At 40.5% G+C, this 27,920-nt stretch overlaps 1 protein-coding gene across 2 annotated transcripts in view; it reads right to left on the reverse strand.

Moving 5' to 3' along the window:
• Positions 1 to 27,920, reverse strand: part of stxbp6 (syntaxin binding protein 6 (amisyn)) — a 75,024-nt gene that overhangs the window by 38,072 nt on the left and 9,032 nt on the right. Inside the window, exons 2-3 of one of the 2 annotated variants that reach the window (XM_067456239.1) lie at positions 25,703 to 25,822; positions 12,891 to 13,089 (exon numbers count right to left, since the gene is read on the reverse strand). In XM_067456239.1, the coding sequence (XP_067312340.1) occupies positions 12,891 to 13,044 (154 nt within the window). In that variant the 5' untranslated portion in view covers positions 13,045 to 13,089; positions 25,703 to 25,822. The remainder of the gene's footprint in view (positions 1 to 12,890; positions 13,090 to 25,702; positions 25,823 to 27,920) is intronic. The other variant, XM_067456238.1, reaches the window with a different exon arrangement.

Here is a 27,920-nt window from a genome sequence, read left to right on the forward strand (position 1 = left end):
ATATCCGGATTAAAGTTTTTTCAAAGAGCCAGAAAGTCACAAGAACTCAATAACTTTAATGATGGATAATTTTTAATTAGTCTAAAAGGATATGAAGCTATTCATGTACGTTTTATCTCTTGCTTCTTGATTCTCGCACCACCTGAGCTGGTTGTTGTGACAATTACGTTTAGCAGTTTCAGAGGCGCATTTGATACTAGGGGCTGAGGTATTTTAAGTCTGATTTTGTGCTGCATTGCATCTTTACACAGATTTTTAAGCAGACACAGAGCCGCTTTAGAGCAGCCTTAACTCGGCTGTGTAAAGATGCCTTTAGTACTGCTTTAACGGTTAATGGGTAGTGCTAGTCAATGCATTTGTCTGCTGCCTCCTATAAACTTTGTTTAAAGTAAAAATGTCCGTTTACAACCTTGTTTCAATCCGTTTCAATATACTTTTTTTGCTACGGACTCACTCAAAGTCAGTCTCTCAGCCAAAAGCAGCATTCCAGTTAGTACAGGGGGTAAGCTAAAATAACATATTGTGCACAAACATATTAACTACAGAAAAATGATATAAATTGCAATTAAGTATTATAAATGATTGGCTCAATCTAGTCATAATGAAGTATTTCGATAATTACAGTAAAACAAGAGTAAAAGAGCTGGTCTTTGCCAATTAGCATTGAGGTGTGAAGTGAGATTAGAGCATATGTCAGTTTCATGGTCCTGCTGGGCAGAGGTCTAAACTACAGGGCTCATGTGGTGTGTGTTTGTGTGTGTGTGTGTGTGTGTGTGTGTGTGTGTGGCTGCTTCTTGTGGACACTTTCATTAGAATAATTAACACAGACATCAGTCATAGAGCACAGACTCTGCTATTTGAAATATGCAGCTCATTCTTGTTGCCTCACAATAGAGTAGTATAAAAACATCAACAGCCGTATCTACTGTGATGAACCACAGGACTTCACTGACACTTACAGAATGTGCAAATTATTTAAGCATGCATGCATTTGATTGATTTTGATTGACGACTTCAATTTCAGCAGTAAAGCGGCTCAACAGAAAACAATAGCGTTATCATTCAGCTCAATTTAGTTCAATGTTGATTCAGTTAACTTTAATAACAGTGTCAAAGTCCATCTGTGGTAGTTGAACAAACTCAGAGATACAGGATTAGTTTTGAGTTTACAAATCCAAACCAATCCAGTCATTCTTTGTTCGTACCATGAATTTGATTTACTCATTTTTTTTAAAGCTTTACCTACTGATTATAAAGCTTATTTTTAAATAACCATTATGCATCGATCAGGCATGACATTATGACCTGTAAAGTGAATAACACTGATTATCTCCATCACCTGTTAGCGGGTGGGATACATTAGGCAGCAAGTGAACATTGTTCTCAAATTTGATGTTTTAGAAGCAGGAAAAATGGGCAAGTGTAAGGATTTGAGCGAGTTTGACAAGGGCCAAATTGTGATGGCTAGACGACTGGGTCAGAGCATCTCCAAAACTGAATCTCTTGTGGGTTGTTCCCGGTCTGCAGTGGTCAGTATCTAGCAAAAGTGCTATCAAAGTACCTATCAAAAAGGAAGGAACAGTGGAGAACCGGCCACAGGGTCATGGGCGGCCAAGGCTCATTGATGCACGTGGGGGGCGAAGGCTGGCCCGTGTGGTTCGATCAGACAGATGAGCTACTGAAGTTAATGCTCCTGACACAAACCACGAATGGTTCAGGTAGGGTTCGAGGAGAACAACAACGAGTTTGAGGCTTTGACTTGACCTCCAAATTCCCAGATCTCAATCCAATCGAGCATCTGTGGGATGTGCTGAACAAACAAGTTCGATCCATGGAGGCCTCACCTCACAACTTACAGGACTTAAAGGGATAGTTCACTTTGAAATTAAATTTTGATATGTTTTAGCTTACCTCATGGGCATCCGAGATTTAGGAGTAATAGTTTCCCCAGTAGCTTCAATTTTGATCATTTTAGGTCAAACCGTTCTTGTCTGTGCCTCACATAATGCAGGTCTATGGTCACCACCTCAAAGAGCATACACAGAGAAGTCCAGATTAAACAATCCCACATCGTAAGTACACACTGATGGCCTAAGACACGAAACGAGCGGTTTGTGTGAGAAAACGAACTGTATTTATATAGTTTTTACCTCTTGTACACCACTACGTCCGACTGATCCGAGGGCGCGCGTGCGTGTTTCCTGTTGTGACATTCGCGCGTTCTGGCTTTAGTCTGCGCAAGCGCGGAAAGCGCCGGAAGTGGATCTCTCGCGCATGTACGTCACACACACATTTTAATGGCTGCAACAATGTAAGCCAAAAAATAAACAAAATAAACACAGGCACCAGTCGGACTTCAGCTGAGATTTTTGATAAACTCTCGGACAAAACCACACTACGAAAAGCATTAAACAAGGCTTCAGATGGCACTGATGCACGGGGAATACAGAGACGCCTCTAGAGCGGCCAGCCTCAGGAAGCGACTTTCATTTGCTTTCCTCCACCAGTCAGGAGCTTGTACTACTGCTGGATTGTAATACCGCATATTTATTTTGCACATAACCATCACCCTTTCTGTCGAAATGGTCCCACACAGTATGCTTCTTATTTCCCATTGCTTCATTTTGCATTTTATGTGTAGTTCGTTGCATGTGTCGATGGGCCCCGTAAGCAAAAAAATTAATAAAAAATAAATAAAAAACTTTAAACCGTTTAACTGATAGTGTTCTTCAGTCAAAATGCTTACTATCAGTTAATGGTTAAACGGTCAATATGAGCATCCCTAAGCCGGATCATTTACATAATGACCACCACAATCTACCAAGAGCAGCGCAAATAAGCGTCTGGTCTAAGACGTACTTTTTTGGGGGCGGTAAATAATGCCGCAAATACCGGTAAATTGACGAGCACAAACTTTAGTTATCCACCTTCCATGATTCATTTAAAGGTGCCCTAGCTGACTCACGAGCTGCTTCACTGAACAGCTGAACTGCAGTGTGCTGTGAGCTGCTGAAATAAGCCAATCAGAGCAGAGCTCAAACATTAATATTCATGACCCTTCCAAATTAGGCAAAAACAGAGCATTACATCCTAGGGACAAGTTATAGGGTTGTAAATGGACATGTAAAACTGTATCTGGACAATTTGTCCCCTTAAATAAGCCACATTCCCCCTATGTAGATATCAGAGAACAATTTAACATTGTTTCAACTCATTCTAGGGGACCTTTAAATTCTCTGCTCCCACAAATACTGCGTTGGTGTGTGACAGATTATGTAGAATAAAGGATAGGGCATGGGTTTAGGATTGAGATCGGCTCAGAATATCCCTAGAATATGTCTTTTTCCCCAGCTCTGTTTCAATAGTTTTATTCCCTGGGAGCTTTGAGTGCTGAATGTCACAGCGTGTTTTCAAAGCCTTACTAGGTTTGAACTGCCCTTTCTTAGGAATTATTAGACAGACACAGACCATTATGTTTCACAGCTGAATAACAAACACCACTCTACTGCAGCAGATCTTGAGTTTTAGGTGTTAAATAAGGAACCGTGAAGAATTAGGAGTGTGTACCTTATTTGAGAGCTTGCTTTTGAACAATTATTTTGACATTATACCACCTGATGCAGGAGTTAATCTCACTATGGTGTCATGAGTAGTGCAGTTCCTGTATATAAATTGCCATTAAGCTCACACATCGGCACATAAATACCACAAGTTATGTAGGTTGGACTCTTAGAAAAATTTCTGTTTAGCATCAAGCTCTTGTAAATCGGGCCACACTGACAAAATACACATAGGGTTTCAGATGCAAAAAGAATCTGAAGGACAAAGCAGGGAAGAACAATACTAGGAAACATCAGAACAAAGACTAAAAAAAACTGAGCATGTCCAAAAAGGAAGGGCTATAAGGCCGAAATAAAAAGCTTGAAAATACCATTTACCGTATTTTACAAAATATAAGTGTCATTTTGGCAGACTTGGCTGATATAGGCGATTAGCGAAGGACTACCAAAATTCACATAATGTAGACTGAACTTGACAATAAGTATTGAATTTCCAGTTTCATGACACTGAAGTACTTAAAGGGGGGGTGAAACACTCAGTTTCAGTCAATCTCATGTCAATCTTGAGTACCTATAGAGTAGTACTGCATCCTTCATATCTCTGAAAAGTCTTTAGTTGTATTATATTTATAAAAGAAATATGGGCTGTACCGAGTCTTTTCGGAAAAAAACCGAGCGCCTGGAGGCGTATCGTGTGGGCGGAGCTAAAGAATGACGAGCGCAAAGCGGTGACGTCCTCAAGCGTGGAGAAACCCTTGGCTATCGATCTCAGCTAATAGAGATATGATCCAGAATCATTCGGAGGCTGAAATAAATTGAACAGGAGAAACAGCAGCAGCAGGACGTCCGTCTCTGTGGTATGGACTGTATTTAGTGGTCCGTTAGCGCATTTGAATGACGAAGCACGCGATCGTGTCGTTTACTAATGTTTACTCACGCGGCGAGCCAACAGCACAGACATTTGAAGCAGTTTTACTCACCGGCTGCTTCCAAAGCAGGACCGAACCTTTATCGCTGGGACCGCTCCGTCAAAAACACACTTCTTTGGTATGATTTGGTAAAGTCCTGACAGCAGTGAACGGTGGAGATCCACTTTTAGCCACGACTGAAGCGATGTTGTGAAGCTTCCCCTTATTTCTGCGTTCAAATCGGTTCAAATGCAGCGCTGCCTTCCCGGAATGCTGTGGTGAAGCGTTGAAGTCGCTCGACGTCACTCATAGGAATAAAGTGGAACGCGGCGCGACCATAGGGCCCGTCAGAAGTGTTCACGGACGAGTGGATCTGCACCTGAGTGTTTATGGGCGTGCATTTCCTCTCTCGCTCTAGTCACGCGCGCACCCTACCTGGAGAAGAGCCCGTACGGCCCATACAAGGACCTTCCGCTCTAGTAACGTCAACTCGACCCATACTCGGAAAAAACTCTCCGAAACTTGTGAGAAACCGGAAGGAGTATTTTTAACACAGAAATACTCCATCAAACATCCAACATTAGTTTTTTAAACTTTGTCTATGTTTAGGATGGGAATCCAAGTCTTTAACAGTGAAACAGCATTTCACCCCCTCTTTAAGGTCACAACATTTTATATATATATATATATTAGGGGTGTAACGATACGCGTATTCGTATTGAACCGTTCGGTACGAGGCTTTCGGTTCGGTACGCGGTACGCATTATGTACCGAACGGTTGTTGGACTAATTAATTAGATTTGTAAAATAAAAAAGTGTGTGAAATATAATAATATGCGTTCAACAAGGTAGCCCAATAACCAAAACGACATAACAGGCAATGCCCCTGACACCGCCGAAGTGAAAAAAAAAAAACACCAAATATGTTTTAGGCTGCTCAGTCAGGTGTTCGCTTACTCAGTAGGCTACGCGCTGAATGCTCGTGGCAAAATGGCTATTGCGTTCAACAAACCAGAAATAGAAGATCCTCCAATAACCAACAGGTCTGGTGTTTGGGTGAACTTTGGATTCTTGGTAAGCTATGATGGTGTTGGCAAGAGTGATGGATTAAAAAACAACGGTATGTCGCATTTGCTGATGGTACAGCAGCGGGAATAATTCATGTCATGTCAATCAAAGCCGACAACAAGACGATAAAAAGGAGAAACAGCCACAAACTATCCCACAAACTATCCCCGCAGCATTTAGACAGACATTTCCAACTTATTCAAATGGCAAAAGACATCACCGAGTGGTCATTTATAGCCGCGGATATGAGACCTAACGCCCGTTTCACACACACTCCGTCTGCAGTGCGTGTGCGTTGCGTATTTTTTTCCGTACACATGTTAACGGATGACAGCTTTCACACTACACGCGGGTGCGGTCCGTCAGTCCGTTCCAGGAGCGTTGCGTCTGCAGCAGTGCACGGATCGTTTTCGTACCGAGTCTATTTTTTGCTGCGCTGCGTTGCTGCATTAAAGTGATTGAACATTGTTCGCATTAAAATAAACATGTACTGACGCGAAAATCTAGTAATTTCACCACAGATGCATATCATTTAAAATATACTCTTGTTTCAAAGTCAACACATGGCTTTTTTTTTCTCAAGTAAAGCAACAAAACGACACCTTACCTGGCATTTAGGTAAAAAAAATGTGCCATAATGGAGAGCACTCGTACTTTCTTGGAGGTGAAAAGCAAAGTTCTTTTTGACCTGCAGGATTTCTTTTAAAAGGGTGTAAAAGCGAAAGTAAAGACTAGAGTCGGCTGTTTTTGAATAGACTATTGTAAGTTTCTAATTTAAAATGTTTGTGATTTAAGGCTATAACCTATGTTTAAATGTTTTGCCACTTGTGTGAGCTAAATCTAAAGTATATAAATATGAATAAATGAATTTAATAAAATGTTGTTTAAATGTAGTAGGCTACATAACCTGACTTCTATTAAAGAGTAAACAAAGATAATTGCAATTCTGACGAGGCATGTTCAGAAAAAACTTTTGGATTTTAAATAAAAAATAATGAATAAATGCTGTGTTTGTGGTATGCAACAGCGGATCAGTTGCGGACTGCAAACGCAGCATATGTGAAAGCACTACAGGGTGTGGGGCTCCTGCAACGCACACGCAACGCAACACGCACCGCACACGCTAATGTAAAGAGCTAATGTCTTATTCCTGTAACTACATAGAAGATGGGTAAAATCATACAACAACAAAAAATCATACTTTGTTAGTTTTAATAAAATAATAATAAAAAAAAGGTAATTTCTGCCAATTTTTTCTTTTTGCTGTATCTAAAACATACCGAACCGTACCGAACCGAACCGTGACACCAGTGTATCGTATCGAACCGAACCGTGAATTTTGTGAACCGTTACACCCCTAATATATATATATATATTATATATATATATATATATATATATATATATATATATATATATATATATATATATATATATATATCCTTCTAAAGAAGACAGTTAGCTTAGGAATACATTTTTCATTGGGCTTGTAGTTGGAAAAGTTGGTTTGTGAAGTATAGGAAATATGGATCAGAAACACTTTCATAGCAAAACAAAAAAAGCACATTCATACCAGACATGCCAACATTCCTGAAAGGCTGCTGGACAAAGACATGTTTGTATGTGTTATCAACCCTCTCTCCCAAGCAAATATTTGATGAGGAAATTTGTTGAAATGAGTACTTAGTATTATAAGAAATAGAGCCGTAATTCAAAAACCCAAATTAAGTTTTTAAATGAATTGTAAAACATTAACTTTGAATTATGTTGTGGCTTTTTTCAAAGTTGCAAATTATTAGATGTTAAATTATAAATAAATAAAAAGTTTTGATTAAATTTTGAGGCCTAACACTAAATACTATCATATAATTTTATAGTAAATAAAAAGTAATTTGTAAGATTAGTAAGATGTCTTTCAGGATGTAACACCATAAACCATAATATATAAAAATTAAATGGAATGGAAAATTCAGTCAGCTGGTGAAAAGTGGTAGATGACAACAACTTTAAATTATAAGAAAAATAAGACAAGAACGGCACAAAAACAGCTGATGACGAGACATGCTGTAAATGTGGTGAAGAACCACAGAGACTCAGGAACTGTGAAAAAGCAGCACTTCCTCTTCGGAGGCTGGACGATTGGATGATAAATGCCAAAACTCGTGTGACGATGGAGGCTGATTTTGTGCATTCATTTTTTTGTAGAGAGGTTTCTTGCGTTCCAGGCAAAACTGGAAAATCCCTTTTAGTTCTCATACCATCTTTAAGAATGAACATGGACCTTATTCTGACCTTATTTCTGGCCATTTAAAGTACTTTTCCTGAAAATGAAAATATTTGGAGTTGCCCTAAAGGGACTTCAGTACATAACTATGTAGACAATGTGACTGGCTCAACAACTCCACTATCTCTTAAAGAAATCTCCACAACATTACTGAAACTGCTTAAACAAGGAAGTCAAGGAAGTTTTTAATCTGTAACCACCGGACTGATCTTATGCACCATCTGACAGAGAGAATCACATGCTTCACAGCTTGTGAAAATGTTTATTTCAGTGTGTGTGGCGTGAATTTCTGTGAGAATGTGGACTGGTCAACATGGTCATATTCATCTGCAGTATTACAGGAGGATTATTTTAATAGGATTGGCCAGCAATGAGGGATCAGTCATTTTGCAACCGTAACAGAGCCAAACTATTAATAATAATAATAATAATAATAATAATAATAATAATAATAATACTACATACAAATTACAGTGCTGTTATTTTTTACTCATTTATTACAGTTATTTAAAGTGCCTCTATAATGCCTTCTTAAATTATGACGTTTCATGTAGTGTGTAATAAAGTGTTTCAAAGGACGACAGATCAAAGTGCAGATAAATGGCATTAGTGTCTCCTAAAAGAAACATTTGTTTCTGAACTGCCTGATACGGGTTGTCAGTAATTCCTGACGTACTTTCTGTTCAAACCTATGGAGGTTTGTAATAAATATGCACAATGCCAGCCTATGGTCTCCAATGGAGGCTGGTAAAGCAAAAAGGTCTCCTTTGCCCCGCCCTTGAACACTGTAGATGTAGCGGAGACTGGAAGAGGTTGGTTTGAGAAGATGCCGTTTTCTTGCCTGGTTATCACCAGACCAAGATCAGTTTAAGATTGAACACTGGTCTGCGGAGTCTGCTTTGTATTTTCTACTGAACAAGAGGTGTGATCAACGAGCATTATTCGAATAACTCTGAACGCAATTGGATAGTCCTTTCAACCAATCTGACCACAAGCGGCGTGATCAACGGGCAACGACCCATCGCTTCTCTATCGTCACTGTGTTAAACCCGCCAATAGCGTGCCAGGTGGATAAGCCAGTCTATGATTGGCTCCCGCAAAAGTGTAACAAAAGCAGTGGAAATTAATGTACGGGTTTCCAGACTAAGTTGCTGGGTGAAATCAAATCTCTGGCAGGTCAGGCTGGGCTTACCCAGTCTAGATGTTTTCTGCAGTCAAAGCAAATCTACTTTGATGAGATTGATACGGTAAAATCCAAGCCACCGTTACTGTTCGTATCACTGTGTATCAAGAGCTGAGGAAGATCCAGAGCTGAAATTCAGAAATTGTAATGAGCATTATGTTTTTTGACACACGCTGTATGCGATCAACCAATCATAACAGACTGGGGCATCTGACCAATCAGAGCAGTGCAGGCTCTCCGAAAGGCGGGGTTTAGAGTCCTTTTTTTAAATGTTTCAGACACTGAGAAAAGAGCTGATGCTACAATGATTATTAAGGAGAAAATAAGTGTTTTTGACCTTGAATGCATGAAAACCTGTAGTAGGAGAATCCAAAAACACAATCAGAAACCTTTAAAATAACATAATTGTCATGGGTGTGTAGTGCAGCAGAGATGAGGAGATTCAGGACTTCCAAATAGACAGGCTTTATTCAAAGAGACTTCACACAAAACACCCGATACTTCCAACAGTAAGACCGGACAGTGAGTGACTAAACATGGGAGAACTAATTACAAACACTGATGACTAGACTAACGAGGGTGACAGATGACAATTAACTAAACAAAGCTGAAACAAACTAAACTGAAGGGGGTAACTAAGGCTGCATTTACACTGCAGGTCTTGATGCACAATTCCGATTTGGTGACTATATCTGATTTTTTTGACGACCCGCTTACATCATCTTTTCAAAAGCGACCCGTATCCGATATTTGCATTTACACTGTACACTGGCAAAACTACCCAAGACGTTCTTAACCGGTGAAAGGAAGTAAAACAGCGCTATATGCAATGGACACAGACAAAATGATTGCACAATGTTTTGCTGTCTGCACTGTTCAACACATCTTTAAAGTCAGCAAAACATTTCTCTCTTAAGGCGGAGAAAAAGAGGAGAGCCCTTGAAAGGGTTGCCAGGTTTTCACAACAAAACCCGTCCAATTGCAACTCAAAACTGTGTTAAAGTAGCCCAATGCCGCATGAAAACCGCAGACTTGGTAACACTGGCCCTTGATCGCAGTTTGTGTCCACCTGAGTTGACGTCATTCGCCTCCGTCCTTTTTCAATGGCCTACGACTCCCATTTACTGGGGAATATCCGATCTGTCCGCTTACATATGCACGCAGCCGAATCATATCAGATTTATTACCACATATGAGTGAGGCCTGAATCCGATCTGAGGATATCGGAATTCATGCGTTTTTTTACTGCTTACACATTCACATGTCATATCCGATCTGTGCCACATGAGAGGAAAAAATCGGAATTGGGTCACTTGAACCATGCAGTGTAAATGGGGCCTAAGGGTTTACTCACACTAGACACGGTTGCCATGAACCGGGCCCGAGTACGATTGTCCCCCCTCCCCACTCTGGCCTGCACTCAAACACATAGGGTTTCAGCATTCGTGCCGGAGCACGCTTACGTCATTATGGTGCGACGGTTTTGGTATTAACAGGAAGAGCGGCGCTCTCTGAACACAATGGAGTCCATTGCTCTTTTTTCTTTGTGGATAATTTTGTGTCGTTTGGTCCACAGCTCTCTCACAGCCTGTTGTTAAACAGATGTGTCGCCTTAGTGGCGTGAAAATGTTCACGTAATCGTGCTGCTCGTATGAGGAGGTTTGCAAGGCACCAGCTGAAGTGCAGCAAGGACTTTGCAGCTTTGATTACGGACTCCAGCACGGTGAGCGCTCACACTGCATGCGAACCGCGCCCGAGTCCAACTGAACTGTGCTCTGGCCCACCTCTTCCAAGCGGGCCAGGGCTGGCTAATCGAGCCCGGGCACGGTTCGGAGCACTCACACTAGTCAAACGAACCGCGCTTTGGTGGTCAAACGCACTCGGGCACGGTTCAAACTGGCTAGTGTGAGTACACCCTAAGGCAACAAACATGGTGGGAAACTAACAAAGGAACATGTGACAAGTGTAAACACAACCAAACAGACCATACATGTGACAATAATAGGGACACTAAATTAGTATTGTTTATTCTGATAATTATTATTAATTAACTAAATCATTTATGGATGATTAGTGTCTTTTATAATATTAATCTACTGATGACCACCGTTTTATAAACCAATAAACCAATCCCTTTAACCATATAAAATCATTCTATTATGTATTCTGATATATTACTTCTCTTCAAGAAGTCTAATCTGATCGCCTTTGTTTAATAACAGTGCAACATTTCAATCGTAGTGAGGTCAGGACTGTCTTCTGTTGTTCATTTTCTCCTGTGTTTTCGACTTACTCAACTTCCTTTGAATCAGAGTTCACAGAAACACACACACACACTTTCTGCAGGAGAGTTTCCCGATGTGGTTTGGGATTCATTAGTCCGCAGTGACAGAGCAGAGGAGCCCTGAGGCGTCCAACATTTATCCCTTCCACCGTGACTCAGTTTGGGTCGATACTCTGTGTTGGCACCGGGAGGGAGGAAACGCCTCCACTTGACTCATGGTTGCCTCACACTCATTGTAGTTATACTTTTGGAAAGCAGTTGTTTCCTTATGTTGATCACAGACAGTTCAGGAACACAGGTGTTATCAATCTCAAGCGGACAGACTGCACACACATGGTATAAATCTTTCTGTAGTCTTGCAGAACCAAACTTCTGACTATAGACATGAAGTCTGGTTCACTTTGCAGCTTATACTAGATAAGAACTGCTCACATTGAAATACGTCTGACATTTAAAGAGGACCTATTAAACTGTCTTTAGTCTGTAATGTTGCTGTTTGAGAATAAAAAAAGCTCTGAGTTATTCTCTATATCAGTGTCAGTGTTTCTGACCTCCTGAAACGCCTCCTGATTGAAGTCTTGAGTTTTCGTCCGGGAACGATTCTGTCACAATATACAGTGCCTTGCGAAAGTATTCGGCCCCCTTGAACTTTGCGACCTTTTGCCACATTTCAGGCATCAAACATAATGATATGAAACGGATGAATACATAATGAAATGGAACGAAATTCATTGAATATTTCAAACTTTTTTAACAAATCAAAAACTAAAAAATTGGGCGTGCAAAATTATTCGGCCCCCGTAAGTTAATACTTTGTAGCGCCACCTTTTGCTGCGATTACAGCTGTAAGTTGCTTGGGGTTTGTCTCTATCAGTTTTGTGCATCGAGAGACTGAAACTTTTGCCCATTCCTCCTGCCGAACAGCTGGAGCTCAGTGGGGTTGGATGGAGAGCGTTTGTGAACGGCAGTTTTCAGTTCTTTCCACAGATTCTCGATTGGATTTGGGTGAACTAACCCGCTTTAAGTAAGTAGTAATTCACATCCCGCCAGTTTTATTGCAAAATAAAATGAGAAGTAGTAAATGACAATGTACATAACAAAAATCACGATATGGCTTTGTGCGATTATCAAATCACAAAGGCTGCTATTTTAATTATATCACAATTTTTATCATAAATTTTATTATATTTTTTCCTCAAATTGTTCACAGGGATGTTAATGAAAACCGAAACCATAATAAAAAAATAAAAATAATAACTTTAATTAATTGAAATAAATTAAAGAAAGAAAGATTTATATAACCCCTTAATTTATTTCAGCTCATTGCCAATGAGACATTTCTAAAAGTGAAAAAAAAGAACAGCAAACCTAAATATAAAAATGAAACTAATTCAAAACATTAATAAAAACTCAAGACTTCTTCCATACTATTGATCATGCGGTCCTAAATTAAAGTAAATACCAAGTATGAATGAACCTTATTTGAGCAATCATCCGTGTCTGTAGCTCAAAACGGTGTTGGAGAAGTTATGTGCCACAGCTTAATAATGTGATCAAATCACTGAGCCTACGCATGAGCAGCAGTTATGAGGGAAGACTTTACCTGATAAGCAAATGAATGTGGTGTAGTCACCCTGGCCTCCCGTAGCCAAGAATGGGATCTTCTTCTTCGTCCTCCTCTTCACCTGCACGGCTGCCAGCATCCTCTCATCATTGGGAAGAAAGACCGCCTTGTTTAGGGCCGATTTGCCACTCATTGTAGCCGATGGCACAGGCAGGGTGACAGCAGGGCTCTCTTAACTCTGATGACAGAGAAAATGAGACACAGAGGCGTTTCTCAATACAGGATCACAGCACATCTTATTACTCACAAGGACAATGCATTCGGTGTTCTTCTGAGTTTGTTCTAGCCTGCCAAGTCCGGTCTTCACAAGAATGCAACACCGATCTTTGAGCTCTTAGCCTTGAGAAACAGCCAGAGTCAATATCTCACAGGACCTCTTCATTTGGACCTGGGGTTATTTATAGCCTGATTAATGGAAACGAGTGGAATTATTATTAAACTAGATTTATTACCCGGCTCTGAGGAGTACTTGATTCTGGTATGTTATTCTCCAATAACAACCTCTAAACCAATAACACAAGCTCATTCCAGTGTCAGTGAAGTTGGTGCTTTCGATTGCCAGTAATGTTTTTTTTTCTCATGGAAGTTTTGCATTTGGTGAAGTAATAAAATATTAATACCCAGTCAAATCAATATTTTGTGTCATTATTTCATTTGGCATAGGCATCGGGTATTGCTACCATTTTGCGACTATTGTTTTGTTCACTGTAATGGATTATAAGATAAAAACAGGTACAAACAGTTTAAACGCAAATTCAATTATCCTCACAAAAGAAGTGTAAGAAGTGGTATGACTTATATGTGACCCTGGAGCACAAAACCAGTCATAAGTCTGAAGGGTGCATTTCTGGCAATAGCCAACAATACATTGTATGGGTCAAAATTATCAATTTTTCTTTTATGCCATAAATCATTAGGTATTGATGTTCCATGAAGATATTTTGTACATTTCCTACAATAAATATCTATCATGAATGTATTATTAGTAGTAATACGCATTGCTCAGGACTTCATGTGGACAAGTTTTAAGGTGATTTTCTCTATTTTTAGATTATTTTTTGCACCCTCAGATTTCCAAATAGTATCTCAGCCAAATATTGTCATATCTTAACAAACCATACATCAATGGAAAGCTTATTTATTCAGCTATAAATCAGTAAAATTCTTGTTGTTATTATTATGTATAAATAATAAATTGACCCCTATGACTGTTTTTGTGCTTCAGGGTCACACATGTCTGTCTAATTTAAACTTGAAGCTTTGCCACGGAAGCTTTGCATTTAAAAGGTAATTAAATATTTTAACTCAGATAAATATTCCATGTCTAATAAATAATTTACTTATGTGGTAGTGTAATAAGCAGGATAATGAACATCCAGCCGGTTTGTTATCACAGAATAAACCCTGACATATCACACATTCAGAGCTTTAATGATAAGCACTAATGTTTCTCATCTGAAACATGCATAACTATATACTAAATGCATAACTATTTCTGCACGACTGAAACACAGTTTAATTTTGCATTCAAGTGTGATAAGCCCTCTAATCACGACACCAACGAGAAAATGTTCAACCCATTTGATCAATAACTACCATAAATGCTATGAAGAAAGTCAATAAGCTAAAATATTCACATACACTGCTGAAGAAGCACTTTTAACCCTCTGGTCCTCTTCGGTCAAAAATGACCGAAACATTTTAAGTTTTGTATTTATTTATTTTTTTGGTTCAGCAGAATGGGATGACACTTGGTGACCTAAAGCCGATGAAACTTGGTGATTATATTAGCTATGTGAACACACACAAAAATCAAGGAGGGGATTTGGATATGTTAAATGGTTGTAAAAAAAAAAAAAGTCACACTTGTCTCCTTCGCGGTGAAAAATGACCGCCATAGGAAATACGCAAAAACACGACTCAGGGAATCTTTTGGTAATACAAACCACAAATCAGCCATGAACCAGAAAAAAGTGCATAGAAATGTAGGGGTAACACCAAAATATCAAGAGTGCAAAATAGACACAACCAATCCTCATGCAACTGGCCCCAGGGGTGCTTTTCCCAAAACCATCAATAACCAAATTGAAATTGAATTGTGTTGGTAACAATGGAAATTGCAACCATTTGGCATCTGGCTATTAGGCAAACCCCATAGCATTACCAACTGGGAAGAGAGGAGCTACATCAATGGAGAATATGGAGAAAATAATAAACATTCAAGCATGAAAAAAAACTATTCTAGAAGAGACTAAAAAAACTTAATCAAGACTTTTAAAAGGGGCATAATCGAGCCTTTTTAAGTAAGGGATAGTTTAAATCTAGCTGGTTTTACTGCAAAAAGTCAGAGAGGGTGATCAGGCCCCCGAGGAGAAAAGATAACAAACGACTGAATGTATTATTGGAGAATTAAGCAGTTAAACAAAAACTGCATTTTGCATCTGTTGTTGTTGTTGCATTGATAATGCATGAACATAAAATACATCCTAAATAACACCTGTTAATGTCAACTTCATTTGAAACATAAATTGATAGCAGAAACATGATACATAATGTAAAAAAATAAAATAAAAATACCAAAATTTTAATTCTGAATACGGACCTATTATAACAGAAAGTTAAGACAGAAGACTAAAACCTTTAAGAACCAAACCTACTCACACACTCCTGAAAAAGCCTGCGGACACATAAATGACAGCTTAACACAAAAACACACAAAATCCGTCAGCAGTCATTGTGGACTGGCATATGGGAGGCTGCACATGATCCCTTGTATAACAGAACAAAGACTCATAGTTATAGTCACAATGCCCGAAAAGAGGCACAAAGCTCCAGTAAGCAAACAGCAGGCCTGAAGGCAAAGGTTTTATTTGTCATGAAAAGGTCAGTGCTGATGCTGTCTTCTTGGCACGGTGTTGTCTCACCTAAATGAGAAACAAATGGCTTTCAGAAATCCAATTTGGCGTTTTTCCACTTGATGTCAAACTGTCCCAGCTCTTTGCTCATCCATTCCTATCCAACAAACACTCCTTCAGACCATATAGTGACAAAGCATCCTGACTCCTGGTTTTGAGAACATCATTTAGCCACATCTTTCATCTCAGCCTATATTAACCGGATTAGCACACTTAAAACTCTCACACTTTGTAACCTCCCTTTACATGTTCTGAAACATTAGATCCAGTAAGATATCTGAAATGATTTAAATCTCCCCATACTAGACATTGTAAACCTTCTTTAGTCAGAGGCAAACCCATTAACAGGGAACATTCAAGAAACATCAGCGTATGCTCCAGATTGAAAATCTAAAATCCTACCTAACTTGTCTGGTTAGAGATGCCGAAACTAGGGCCCGCAACTCAAGAGAAAGAGAAAGAGAAAGAGAGAGACCTTCGACACAGATTGTCATTTCTAATTTGACATAATTTTGTTTGTTTTATTGTTAAACTACAGAGTAAACTGAAATTAGATGCTTACATTAAATGTAAATTAATTAAAATATATATATATATATATATATATATATATATATATATATATATATATATATATATATATATATATATTGTAAATGCGCAATTCAAGGTGCAGCACTCCGTGCTTTGCGATACATGACGTCAATAAACATCAACAAATTAAATGCAATAATGGAGAAATCAAGGCAGTGGCACACAGACAAGAGATTTTTTTAAAAAGCTTGGCAAGATGAGTTTTTATTCACAGAAGTCCAATCAAAGGCAGCGTTTCTAGTTTGCAAACAGTCTGTTCCTTTTTTAAACATTACAATATCCGTCGTCATTATGAATCTTTATCAGTGTGTATTTGGCGTTGAACTGTATTTTACATTGAACACTTTGGGATTGTTGCCCATTTAATTGTTCATTAAAATACAACACTTTACAAATAAAACTGCATTAGTTAATCAGATTTAAGTTGTTTATATTTATTTTAAATATTATGAAATAAATAAACCCATTTAATGTAATGCAGTTTGATTTATGATCAAAAAAAATTTACTTTCGGCCCACGGCTCTCAATCAAGTTTGATTTTTGGCCCTTGATAGGAAAAAGTTTGGGCATCCCTGATGGTCAGCAAATAATCAGTTCTCGTAATCAATAGGGGTGTGACGAGACTTCTCGTCGAAGAGAAAAGCTCATTGACCTGTTCATGACGGAGTGTAAAGGGTGAAGTTTATATTACACCTCCACTCTAGATTTTATAGAAATAAGAACAATTTAATTTAGGTGGATAATCATACAGGTCACTTCAATTTCATCAGCTCATCTAGAACGAGCTGTTAAAGTCTTGCACCGCAGTGATCACGTGCAGGGCCGTACCCAGGATTTTCTAAATACCGAGGTCCAAATATGAATTTTGGAGGGTTTAAAAAAAAAAAAAAAATTCCCTCCTTTACATGCATTTTAAGACATAAGAAAATCAGCTAACTGTAGCTTTAACACCATGTCAGTGTGCAGTATAAATTATTTTAAGAAGACGACATTTATTTTTATAAATGAGAAAATCTGGTTTTGTTGTTAAATTGAGCCAAAGACGACATATGTGTGACTTCGTCTTTGAAAACCTAGAATAAGTTAATTTTTGTGATTTACATTATGTAAAGAACATTATTTGAACATATAATAATAATAATAATAATAATAGATTTTATTTATAATGCACTTTTCATTCCGAAGAATCTCAAAGTGCAACAAAGGGGGGGGGGGGAATAACAACAAAAAATGAATAACAAGTAAAAATATAGAATACTACAAACAATCAACCAACACAGAAAACAGAACAGAAACAGAGCTGATGGTGAACAGAAACAGAGCTGATGGTGAACAGAAACAGAGCTGATGGTGAACAGAAACAGAGCTGATGGTGAACAGAAACAGAGCTGATGGTGGACAGAAACAGAGCTGATGGTGAACAGAAACAGAGCTGATGGTGAACAGAAACAGAGCTGATGGTGAACAGAAACAGAGCTGATGGTGGACAGAAACAGAGCTGATGGTGAACAGAAACAGAGCTGATGGTGGACAGAAACAGAGCTGATGGTGAACAGAAACAGAGCTGATGGTGAACAGAGCTGATGGTGGACAGAAACAGAGCTGATGGTGAACAGAAACAGAGCTGATGGTGAACAGAAACAGAGCTGATGGTGAACAGAAACAGAGCTGATGGTGAACAGAAACAGAGCTGATGGTGAACAGAAGCAGAGCTGATGGTGGACAGAAACAGAGCTGATGGTGAACAGAAACAGAGCTGATGGTGAACAGAGCTGATGGTGAACAGAGCTGATGGTGGACAGAGCTGATGGTGGACAGAAACAGAGCTGATGGTGGACAGAAACAGAGCTGATGGTGAACAGAAACAGAGCTGATGGTGAACAGAAACAGAGCTGATGGTGAACAGAAGCAGAGCTGATGGTGGACAGAAACAGAGCTGATGGTGAACAGAAACAGAGCTGATGGTGAACAGAAACAGAGCTGATGGTGAACAGAAGCAGAGCTGATGGTGGACAGAAACAGAGCTGATGGTGAACAGAAACAGAGCTGATGGTGGACAGAAACAGAGCTGATGGTGAACAGAAACAGAGCTGATGGTGGACAGAAACAGAGCTGATGGTGAACAGAAGCAGAGCTGATGGTGGACAGAAACAGAGCTGATGGTGAACAGAAACAGAGCTGATGGTGGACAGAAACAGAGCTGATGGTGGACAGAAACAGAGCTGATGGTGAACAGAAACAGAGCTGATGGTGAACAGAAGCAGAGCTGATGGTGGACAGAAACAGAGCTGATGGTGGACAGAAACAGAGCTGATGGTGAACAGAAACAGAGCTGATGGTGGACAGAAACAGAGCTGATGGTGAACAGAAACAGAGCTGATGGTGGACAGAAAACAGAGCTGATGGTGAACAGAAACAGAGCTGATGGTGAACAGAAACAGAGCTGATGGTGAACAGAAACAGAGCTGATGGTGGACAGAAACAGAGCTGATGGTGAACAGAAACAGAGCTGATGGTGGACAGAAACAGAGCTGATGGTGAACAGAAACAGAGCTGATGGTGGACAGAAACAGAGCTGATGGTGAACAGAAACAGAGCTGATGGTGAACAGAAGCAGAGCTGATGGTGGACAGAAACAGAGCTGATGGTGGACAGAAACAGAGCTGATGGTGAACAGAAACAGAGCTGATGGTGGACAGAAACAGAGCTGATGGTGAACAGAAACAGCTGATGGTGAACAGAAACAGAGCTGATGGTGGACAGAAACAGAGCTGATGGTGGACAGAAACAGAGCTGATGGTGGACAGAAACAGAGCTGATGGTGAACAGAAACAGAGCTGATGGTGAACAGAAGCAGAGCTGATGGTGGACAGAAACAGAGCTGATGGTGGACAGAAACAGAGCTGATGGTGAACAGAAACAGAGCTGATGGTGAACAGAAACAGAGCTGATGGTGAACAGAAGCAGAGCTGATGGTGGACAGAAAACAGAGCTGATGGTGAACAGAAACAGAGCTGATGGTGAACAGAAACAGAGCTGATGGTGAACAGAAACAGAGCTGATGGTGAACAGAAACAGAGCTGATGGTGGACAGAAACAGAGCTGATGGTGAACAGAAACAGAGCTGATGGTGAACAGAAACAGAGCTGATGGTGGACAGAAACAGAGCTGATGGTGGACAGAAACAGAGCTGATGGTGAACAGAAACAGAGCTGATGGTGGACAGAAAACAGAGCTGATGGTGAACAGAAACAGAGCTGATGGTGAACAGAAACAGAGCTGATGGTGAACAGAAACAGAGCTGATGGTGGACAGAAACAGAGCTGATGGTGAACAGAAACAGAGCTGATGGTGGACAGAAAACAGAGCTGATGGTGAACAGAAACAGAGCTGATGGTGGACAGAAACAGAGCTGATGGTGGACAGAAACAGAGCTGATGGTGAACAGAAACAGAGCTGATGGTGGACAGAAAACAGAGCTGATGGTGAACAGAAACAGAGCTGATGGTGAACAGAAACAGAGCTGATGGTGAACAGAAACAGAGCTGATGGTGGACAGAAACAGAGCTGATGGTGAACAGAAACAGAGCTGATGGTGGACAGAAAACAGAGCTGATGGTGAACAGAAACAGAGCTGATGGTGGACAGAAAACAGCTGATGGTGGAAGTCTCTGTTAGCTCCGCAGCACACTGTGGTCCACTCCATGTTTCAGATTTCTCCCAGCGGCAGTGTCCCGATGACATCGCCGAGGCACGACAGCTGAAGACCAGATGATGGGTCTTCTTCATGATGATTCAAAAGATGGGGATCGCTGCAGCACCATGCAGGAGGCAGAACATTCCTCCGGGCACTTCTGTGGACACACCGGGGCCGGCGCAGATGTCCAAGCCGCTCCACGGTCGCAATGCAGGACGGAACAGCGGCGCAGCCGAGAAGCAGAACATCCCAACATCATGCCGGACGCCGACGACGAGAGCCCGGATGAAGCTAGCCCGGTGCAAACTTCAGCCACCATGCAGCCCAAGCCCAAGGGAGACCACCAGTGAGCACTCGCGGCGAGAAACATCAAATGTCCTCCAAACCAGAAACCAACCGCAGCAATTCAAACATAAACATTAGAGAAGCGGTTGAAAACGGCGAAACGACGAACAACGTCCTCTCAGTGGCTGCCAGCAATCAGCAACAGTCCCAATTGTAGCTCTGACTGTTATACTAGTCACAAACATAAGGACATAAAATAAAATGTAAATCTAATAGTACATTAACATGATTTGTTGTGGGTGGAGAAGCGGCGAACAGACAACGCCAGCGTCCTCTCCCCCACGTTGCCTAGCAACCCAAACCTTGATATATTGATATATATATATATCCCTTGATATATATATATATATATATATAAACATATAACCTTGATATATATTTAATGTTGAATGAGTGAGATCATGTCAAAGATAGAAATCAATGTGAAAATATAACCAATGAGTGAAATCAAAATGTGATGCTCCTAATCTCAATATTAGATGATTTCACAGACAAGAATCATCACATTATGTGTAGCAATTAGGAATATATTGTAGGCTAATGCTTTTTCTATTCTGAGCACAGTGGGCTACCTGCTCTTTTTGTCTCATCGCCATCATCTTCTCTCTTTCTTTTTCCCCAGTTTCCTTCTCTTGCCTTGTATCTTTTCTCTTTTCAAAGCTGAGCTTTGTTTGAAGCAGTCTTTTCATTTTCGTCTGTATCGGTAAAAACAAAGTTGTAAATGTAAATTTACTGAAGGCTTCCAAGAAAACCTAGTCAAGAAAACGTTATTAGTTTGCATCCCTGATTATTAAGCGCTCTCGCGGTGTTGTGATGTCAAATATCAGTCGTTGTTCGAAGCGCCGGTTGGTGGTTGTGGCATTTGTCCCGCCTCTCCTCCACTGTGATTGGACATTGATGTTCACACAAAGTTGAACTGTGGACGCTTAACGCGTAAAAATGGACAAAACTTGCCAGCTGTTGGCGCTTATTGAAAAGTGCGGCGCATCCATTGGAAACGATTGAAAACATACGCCGGACGAGGCGAGAACACCTGTTTGTTCACGCCGCCTTAATATTAGGCTATTATTTTGCAACTTCTATTATGTACACCTCGGAGAATTACCGAGGTCCGGACCTCGGGGACCTCAATGGTGGGTACGGCCCTGATCACGTGACGAGAAGACGAGCGTGTTATGAGTGTGTGTGTTACGCGTGTTACGAGTGTGAATGTTAGTGGACAAGACCGTGGCGGAGGATTCGTTGCGCAGCAGAAGCGCCAGACTTATATTTTAAACCCCTCCCTAAACACAGAGTATGCTGGTTTGACTTATGCAACAAGCACAAGAGGCATAAGCACTGGATACGAGTGAAGTCAAAGCAATGTGTGTTTGCCATCAGCCAGTGACAGGGGCTGTAAAGATTTCACACCACAGAGCGGAAAATGTGACGAATCCAGCTCTGCAATCCAGAGTAGGGAAGGAAAACACATGAAGCTTAAGGTCTGGGACTGACAAAATGAAGTCCTTAAACAAAAGCAAACAACTGATCCAAAAAAGACGATTAATGGCACAGATGCAGTGCATGAGTAATAATTATCTCACTCATCGAATTAAAGATATATATACTTTTTTCCATCTTTTATTAGGGGCCAAGCACAGAAGGCGCATAGACACCAATAGTATCCGTTAGTCGTCGTTGTCTCTAATGGTGGCCCATAGAACCCTCCGGTAAAAAATTTGGCACAGCATTTAAAGGAACTGTATGTAAGAAATGTTTTTCAATGAATCCTAAAATGGCCCTGATATGTCACTAGACATTAATAAATCATGTTAATTTCAAATACTTATATCACTGACAACAGTAGTCCGGCAGGATATTGTCATTTAAAAGTTGTTGTTGCAGCCCTCAACTGATGTTGATGTTGACATGTTGTGTTTTGGCCTGAAGCTCCGCCCTCCACCTATCGACCAATCAGAAGCCAGTGTTTCGGCATCCGGGTTGCCAGTTCTGCTCTAGTTACCACAGCTGCAGATCTACAAACGTTCCTGATGATCCTGCAGCCAATCTGGCAACCTCAAGTCAAGGGGAGAGGGGATAGTGCATTGCAGTACCAGTTTTGGCCACAATCTTACATACACTTCCTTTCAGGATTCTCTAAAGCCTAGTTCACACTAGCCCGATTTTAGCCCCGATTTTGACTCACCGACAGGTTTTGCGAAGTCGCCGACAAATGCCCGAAATCATAGGCAAATCGGTGCTCCTGCATGCGAATGACAATCACGCACAATCATGTGAATGATCAAAGACGCGATCAGAGAGAATCGCCAACGAGTCGCGGATGCCCACAAGCTATTTTGGCATGCTAAATATCTGGACCTGTCGGCGATTCAGACTCCTGCTGTGTGAACTGAGTTCTGACTGAAAATTACATCGGCGATGAACAACAGCCAAGAGAGAGTGAGATACAGGGCAGCGGGAGGTTTAGGGAGGAGTTATATCAGTATTTGAAGAGATATATTTAAAGTTCCATCAAACAGAAACAAAGGCCAAACATTTGCACATCCAGCCGAAGGAGCCGCACATTGCAAAATTGTTTATTTACCTCAAACTGTCTTTGCAGAACACAATCCTGGCTCCCTCTGTCTCTCCAAAAATTTCCTCCGCCATAATCTTTTTTTCTTTTTCTCCACAAATCAGCGCACATACAATATTGAGCAAACTTTGTGCAGTTTATCATTTTTGATAACAATTCCAAGTGTCGCGTGAGAAACTGGTCACGCATGATCTCACGTTGTTTACTCGTCACATCGCACGTGTAGTTGGGAAACGTAGTTTGCATACCTGTGAGAGAGAGTTGTCGGCGATTGTTCCTCCTGTATAGTCATGCAGTGTGAACTGACCACACAACGCCATTTTGATAATGGTGCCACCAATTGGTCAAAGGTCATGAGCAATTTAAATCACATTACTAGTGATTGCATTTATGCTTTTTCAGCCATTTTTAAAGGGGGGTGGGGGGGTGAAACACTCAGTTTCAGTCAATCTCAGGTCAAGCTTTAGTACCTATAGAGTAGTATTGCATCCTTCATATCTCTGAAAAGTCTTTAGTTTTATTATACTTATCAAAGAAAGATAGGCTGTACCGAGCCTTTTCGAATAAAACCGAGCGGCTGGAGGCGTATCGTGTGGGCGGAGCTAAAGAATCACAAGCTCACACAACTATTGCATTGAGACTGAGAGCACCCAGTATGAAAGCTGAGACATCCTCAAACGTGGAAAAGAAAATGTTATCCTAAATAAACCATGGCTATCAATCAGATTCAGCCATACATTATGATCCAGAATCAGACCTGAAGGCTGAACTTGAACACGAGCATGCAGCAACTGCAAGATGTCTCCATGTGTGTGTACTGTAACTGTATTTGCTAGCGGCTTGTCATGCGCTAGTTTTAAAACATTTTGTGTTTACTCGTGGTTTACGAGGACATGATTTGGTTTATGGACTTTTGTATGCGATTTAACGTCAGCAGTAGCAAGCTACACGTCAGACTAGAGTTTACATAAGCCCCTTTCACACTGCGATTCCGGCAAATACACAGATAATGCGACCCGGCGTTGGTTCCCGGGCCGCTAGATTTGGTCCATTCACACAGCCAGCGAAATACCGTAATATGTGCGCTTTCATACACAACCCGTAACGGTCCCGGATCGAGTTGACACGTGACATCCGGATGTGACGTATAATGGCGAGCGATCTCAGCTTCAGCGTGGATAGTAAGGAGCTCCGTGGTCTCGACTTGTGTCCAGTTTGCACACATTTCTGTTTGTTTAATTTTAGTTTCTTTTGTATACGAACACTCTCTGCGTTTAAAACACAGACTAGCTCTTCTGGCACTGCAGGGTTGTATTATTGAAAAAACAAGCTCTAGGAGTCGCACGATAACTACGTACACGTTGCGGCATTAGTTTTGGCTTTTGTTCACACAGCGCTCATCCCGGGTCGAATCCCGCAGTGTTACTAGGTCCCCGACACGGGTTCAATTCGGTAATCAATTCCGCGACGTGGTTGCTTTCACACACAAGTAGGGATGCACCGATACCATTTTTCCAGAACCGTTCCGATCCGATATTAAAAATGTTGAGTATCGGTCGATACCGATACTAAACCGATCCGATACCAATGCAGTGTTGTCTATGTAGAATTTCTAAGCCTTAGTGTGTAGAATTGAATAAATTAGATTAGTGAATAATACAGCAGCAAAAGTTATAAAATCACGAGTGCACAATAATTGTATAAAATCTAAACATTTAGTTGGGAAAAAATAAAGGAAACCACAAAAGTGAATAACTGAAATCTGGTAAAATATGTTACACAAAATATATTCATGAAAAACAAGTAAATATATTTATAGAAATAGGGCCTATATACTAAGAAATTGCATTTATTTTAAATGTATAATGCATATTTTTAATGAGGCAGCAACATATAGATAGAGCAGAACAAGAAAGGCTATTAATAAGGCTTTCATAGCGCAACAGTAGCATAATACAGAGCGGCACAAAGCGCTTATGCGCATCCCGTGCGCAGGATGATGCGCTTGAAGCAACAGCGTCACATGCTCACAGCCATAGACGCTCACAGCGCGCCGCGCTCCGTCCGCATCGAGAAGTTTAAAACAAGATATAGACGCGTAGTATATCTATGCAGTATTCTTATAAGCCGTTTATTTTAACATCTTATCTTGGAAAGTTTCATCGTGTTGAGTGTCGTAACCGAACGCGACAGTTTAAAGCTGAATGGAGAGTGACTGACAGCCGCAGTGGAGGGAAGCATTGACGTGAACTAATCTGTACTCGCATTAAACGATGGAATGGCTTCAGAACACTTATAATATAGGCTAGTGCACGAATCGTTGATGCTTTATAAGGTTTTTGTGCCTTTTGTGGGGCGCTGGGGCTTAACAATAACACAGAATATTATGCGCACAGTATGAGAATCGAATTTGGATCGGTCCTGTCTGTCCGATACCCGATCCGGCAAATAATGGCAGATCGGAGCCGATACGGATCCCGAGTATCGGATCGGTGCATCCCTAGACAGAAGGCGACCCAGCAATGTTCCAGGAATATTGCGGGTCCGATGTGCAGTGTGAAAGGGGCTATAGAAAAGCAATGGAATAGTAGCGCATTTGAGTGAAGAAGTTCATTTTGTGTGAACGTCTCCTAGGTTTAATAGCTAACAAGCAGTTTTACTCACCGCCTGCTTCCAACGCACGACCATGAACCTTTATCCCGAAGACCGCTCTATCTATCTTTCAGCATTAGACAAGCTCCAAATCCACCACCGAACTGGCCTTGTTTATAAAAACAATTGTCGCTAAAAATACAGGAAACAAAGAAAAACACATGAACAACCTGCTGCTCCGGAAAAACAACCTTCATCCACTGTCCCATTCATGAACTGGCTTCTTATATATATATATATATATACTGTTGTCTGAGGTCAACTAATGACGTTTGTGTGGTTTTTACATTCAAAAACATCATAACTATAAGTAATAGGCTATTTTCTACACTGGTTTTGAGGCTCTATCCAAAATGCTGGGTTCTGATGGGCGTGTCACTGGAGACTTGGAAGTAAACGCCCACGGCTAGGATTGGAGAAGATTAGCATATTAAATGAGCTTCAACTCCTCTGTCAATTCAGTGACATGAGAGAGGAGAGAATGGGGGAGAATCGGCAACCAGAATGATTTTCTCGATCACAGGGCTCGTAAACGTCTTTATATAATTTTTTTCAATAACGGTGATATGATTTTTAAACACATTTTCGATATTTCGATAAATACATTACAGCATTCCTCACTGACTGACGTTCAGGGCACAGCCGTCAGAAAGAGCAGAACAAAACACAGTCAGTGCTCAGCAGTAGTAGGCTGATAGATCCAACGCGGCAAGTTTTAGCTACAAAAAGAGTTTCCCTGACCGCAACACAAATGTGACTGAACGAACTTCCACAAGTAAGGAGAAAGAAATAGTTTAAGAGAAGAAAGACTAACAAAAATGTTTTTAGCTCTGAAACATATTACCATGACCTTTTATATGTAAAAAGCTCAAGGGAAAGTTGATTCCTCAATTCATCACCCCTTTAACGCTGGGTTCTTTGGGAAGCTGTGCAGGGTTGTCTTGCCCTGACAACTAAAAACACACTTTATTGACATTATTGAATTGGTGAAGTCCTGTGACTGCAGCGCAGCCGGCTTCCCTAAAGCCGAGCAAAGATTGTTAATGGGCGTGCATTTGCTTTCTCCCCCTGCGGTGCATTTCCCAAAAGCATCGTTAGCAATATGGTTGCAAGTTCTGTCTTTATAAACAGTTCAACCAGTCTGTTTCTCCCGAAACCATCGTTCCATCAAACATTTGCAAACAGCATCGCAAACGTGTGGTTAGAAGCAGTTTCTTGTTTGCATGACTTAAATACTTATCTTGAGTAGGGATGGGCGATATCTTATCGTTTGCGATATACCGGTAAAAATTCTCCCCTTGATAAGAATTTGTCTTCCCGCGATAATAACGATAATCATGTTGATGACGCGACCCATTCACATCTCTCGTGCGGAGCGTAAACAACTATGGCGGAAGCTGCGGAGGAGTTTATTGTTGAAGGAGGAGATTTATCTCCAACCTGGAGCTAGTACACACAGATATATTTTCACGTGATGAGCACTTGGGCTGAGCGCTTGAGAGATTTGTGCTTTGTCAAGCGATCCGTAAAGCGCGCTATTTCAGTTCATCTCAATGAACACGCAGCGTATCTGACGCACAGTAAACACTAGTGTGAGGTGTCCGACACAGCACTCAGTCGTTCTCACACGCTCAAAGAGAGCGAGAGAGTCTTATACCATGCAGAATCGACGTGCTACATGCAAACAATATTCTTTGTTGCATTTTCCTGTAAAATAACGCCGTTCGTTTGGAATTATTCAGTCTAATACGCAAACAGCAATCTCATTGACTGGCGCCCACCTATAACTATACCCGTTTTGATTTCAGCAAATCAGTTCAAGCAACCACTGACAACGTGATTAATATTCATAAACCCAACAACTCCTCAATCCTTAGTGCTGTTTATATTGTCATTAGTAGAATTCGTAGTACTATTATCTTTATCAGTATAATGTTTAGTTTAGTGGGTTTTTTTGTTGTTTTTTTTACAAAATCACTAAATGACAAACCATCTCTTACGATCCACCACCAGTTAAAATGAAAAATAATATGCATTCATACATTTCCTTCCATACATGATTACCAAGTTTTAGTTCAAATTACTAAAGTTCTAACATTAAATCATTATTTGCTATTTTTTTGTAATCTGGTTGGCTTTACTACTTTTGCTGTTTGCACTATTTTTGACACTGTTTGCAACATGAGAATATGAATAAATACAGAATCTGTGTTTGCATTTCAAACTTGTC

Source organism: Pseudorasbora parva, chromosome 10, assembly GCF_024679245.1.
Source record: "Pseudorasbora parva isolate DD20220531a chromosome 10, ASM2467924v1, whole genome shotgun sequence".
Taxonomy (NCBI): domain Eukaryota; kingdom Metazoa; phylum Chordata; class Actinopteri; order Cypriniformes; family Gobionidae; genus Pseudorasbora; species Pseudorasbora parva.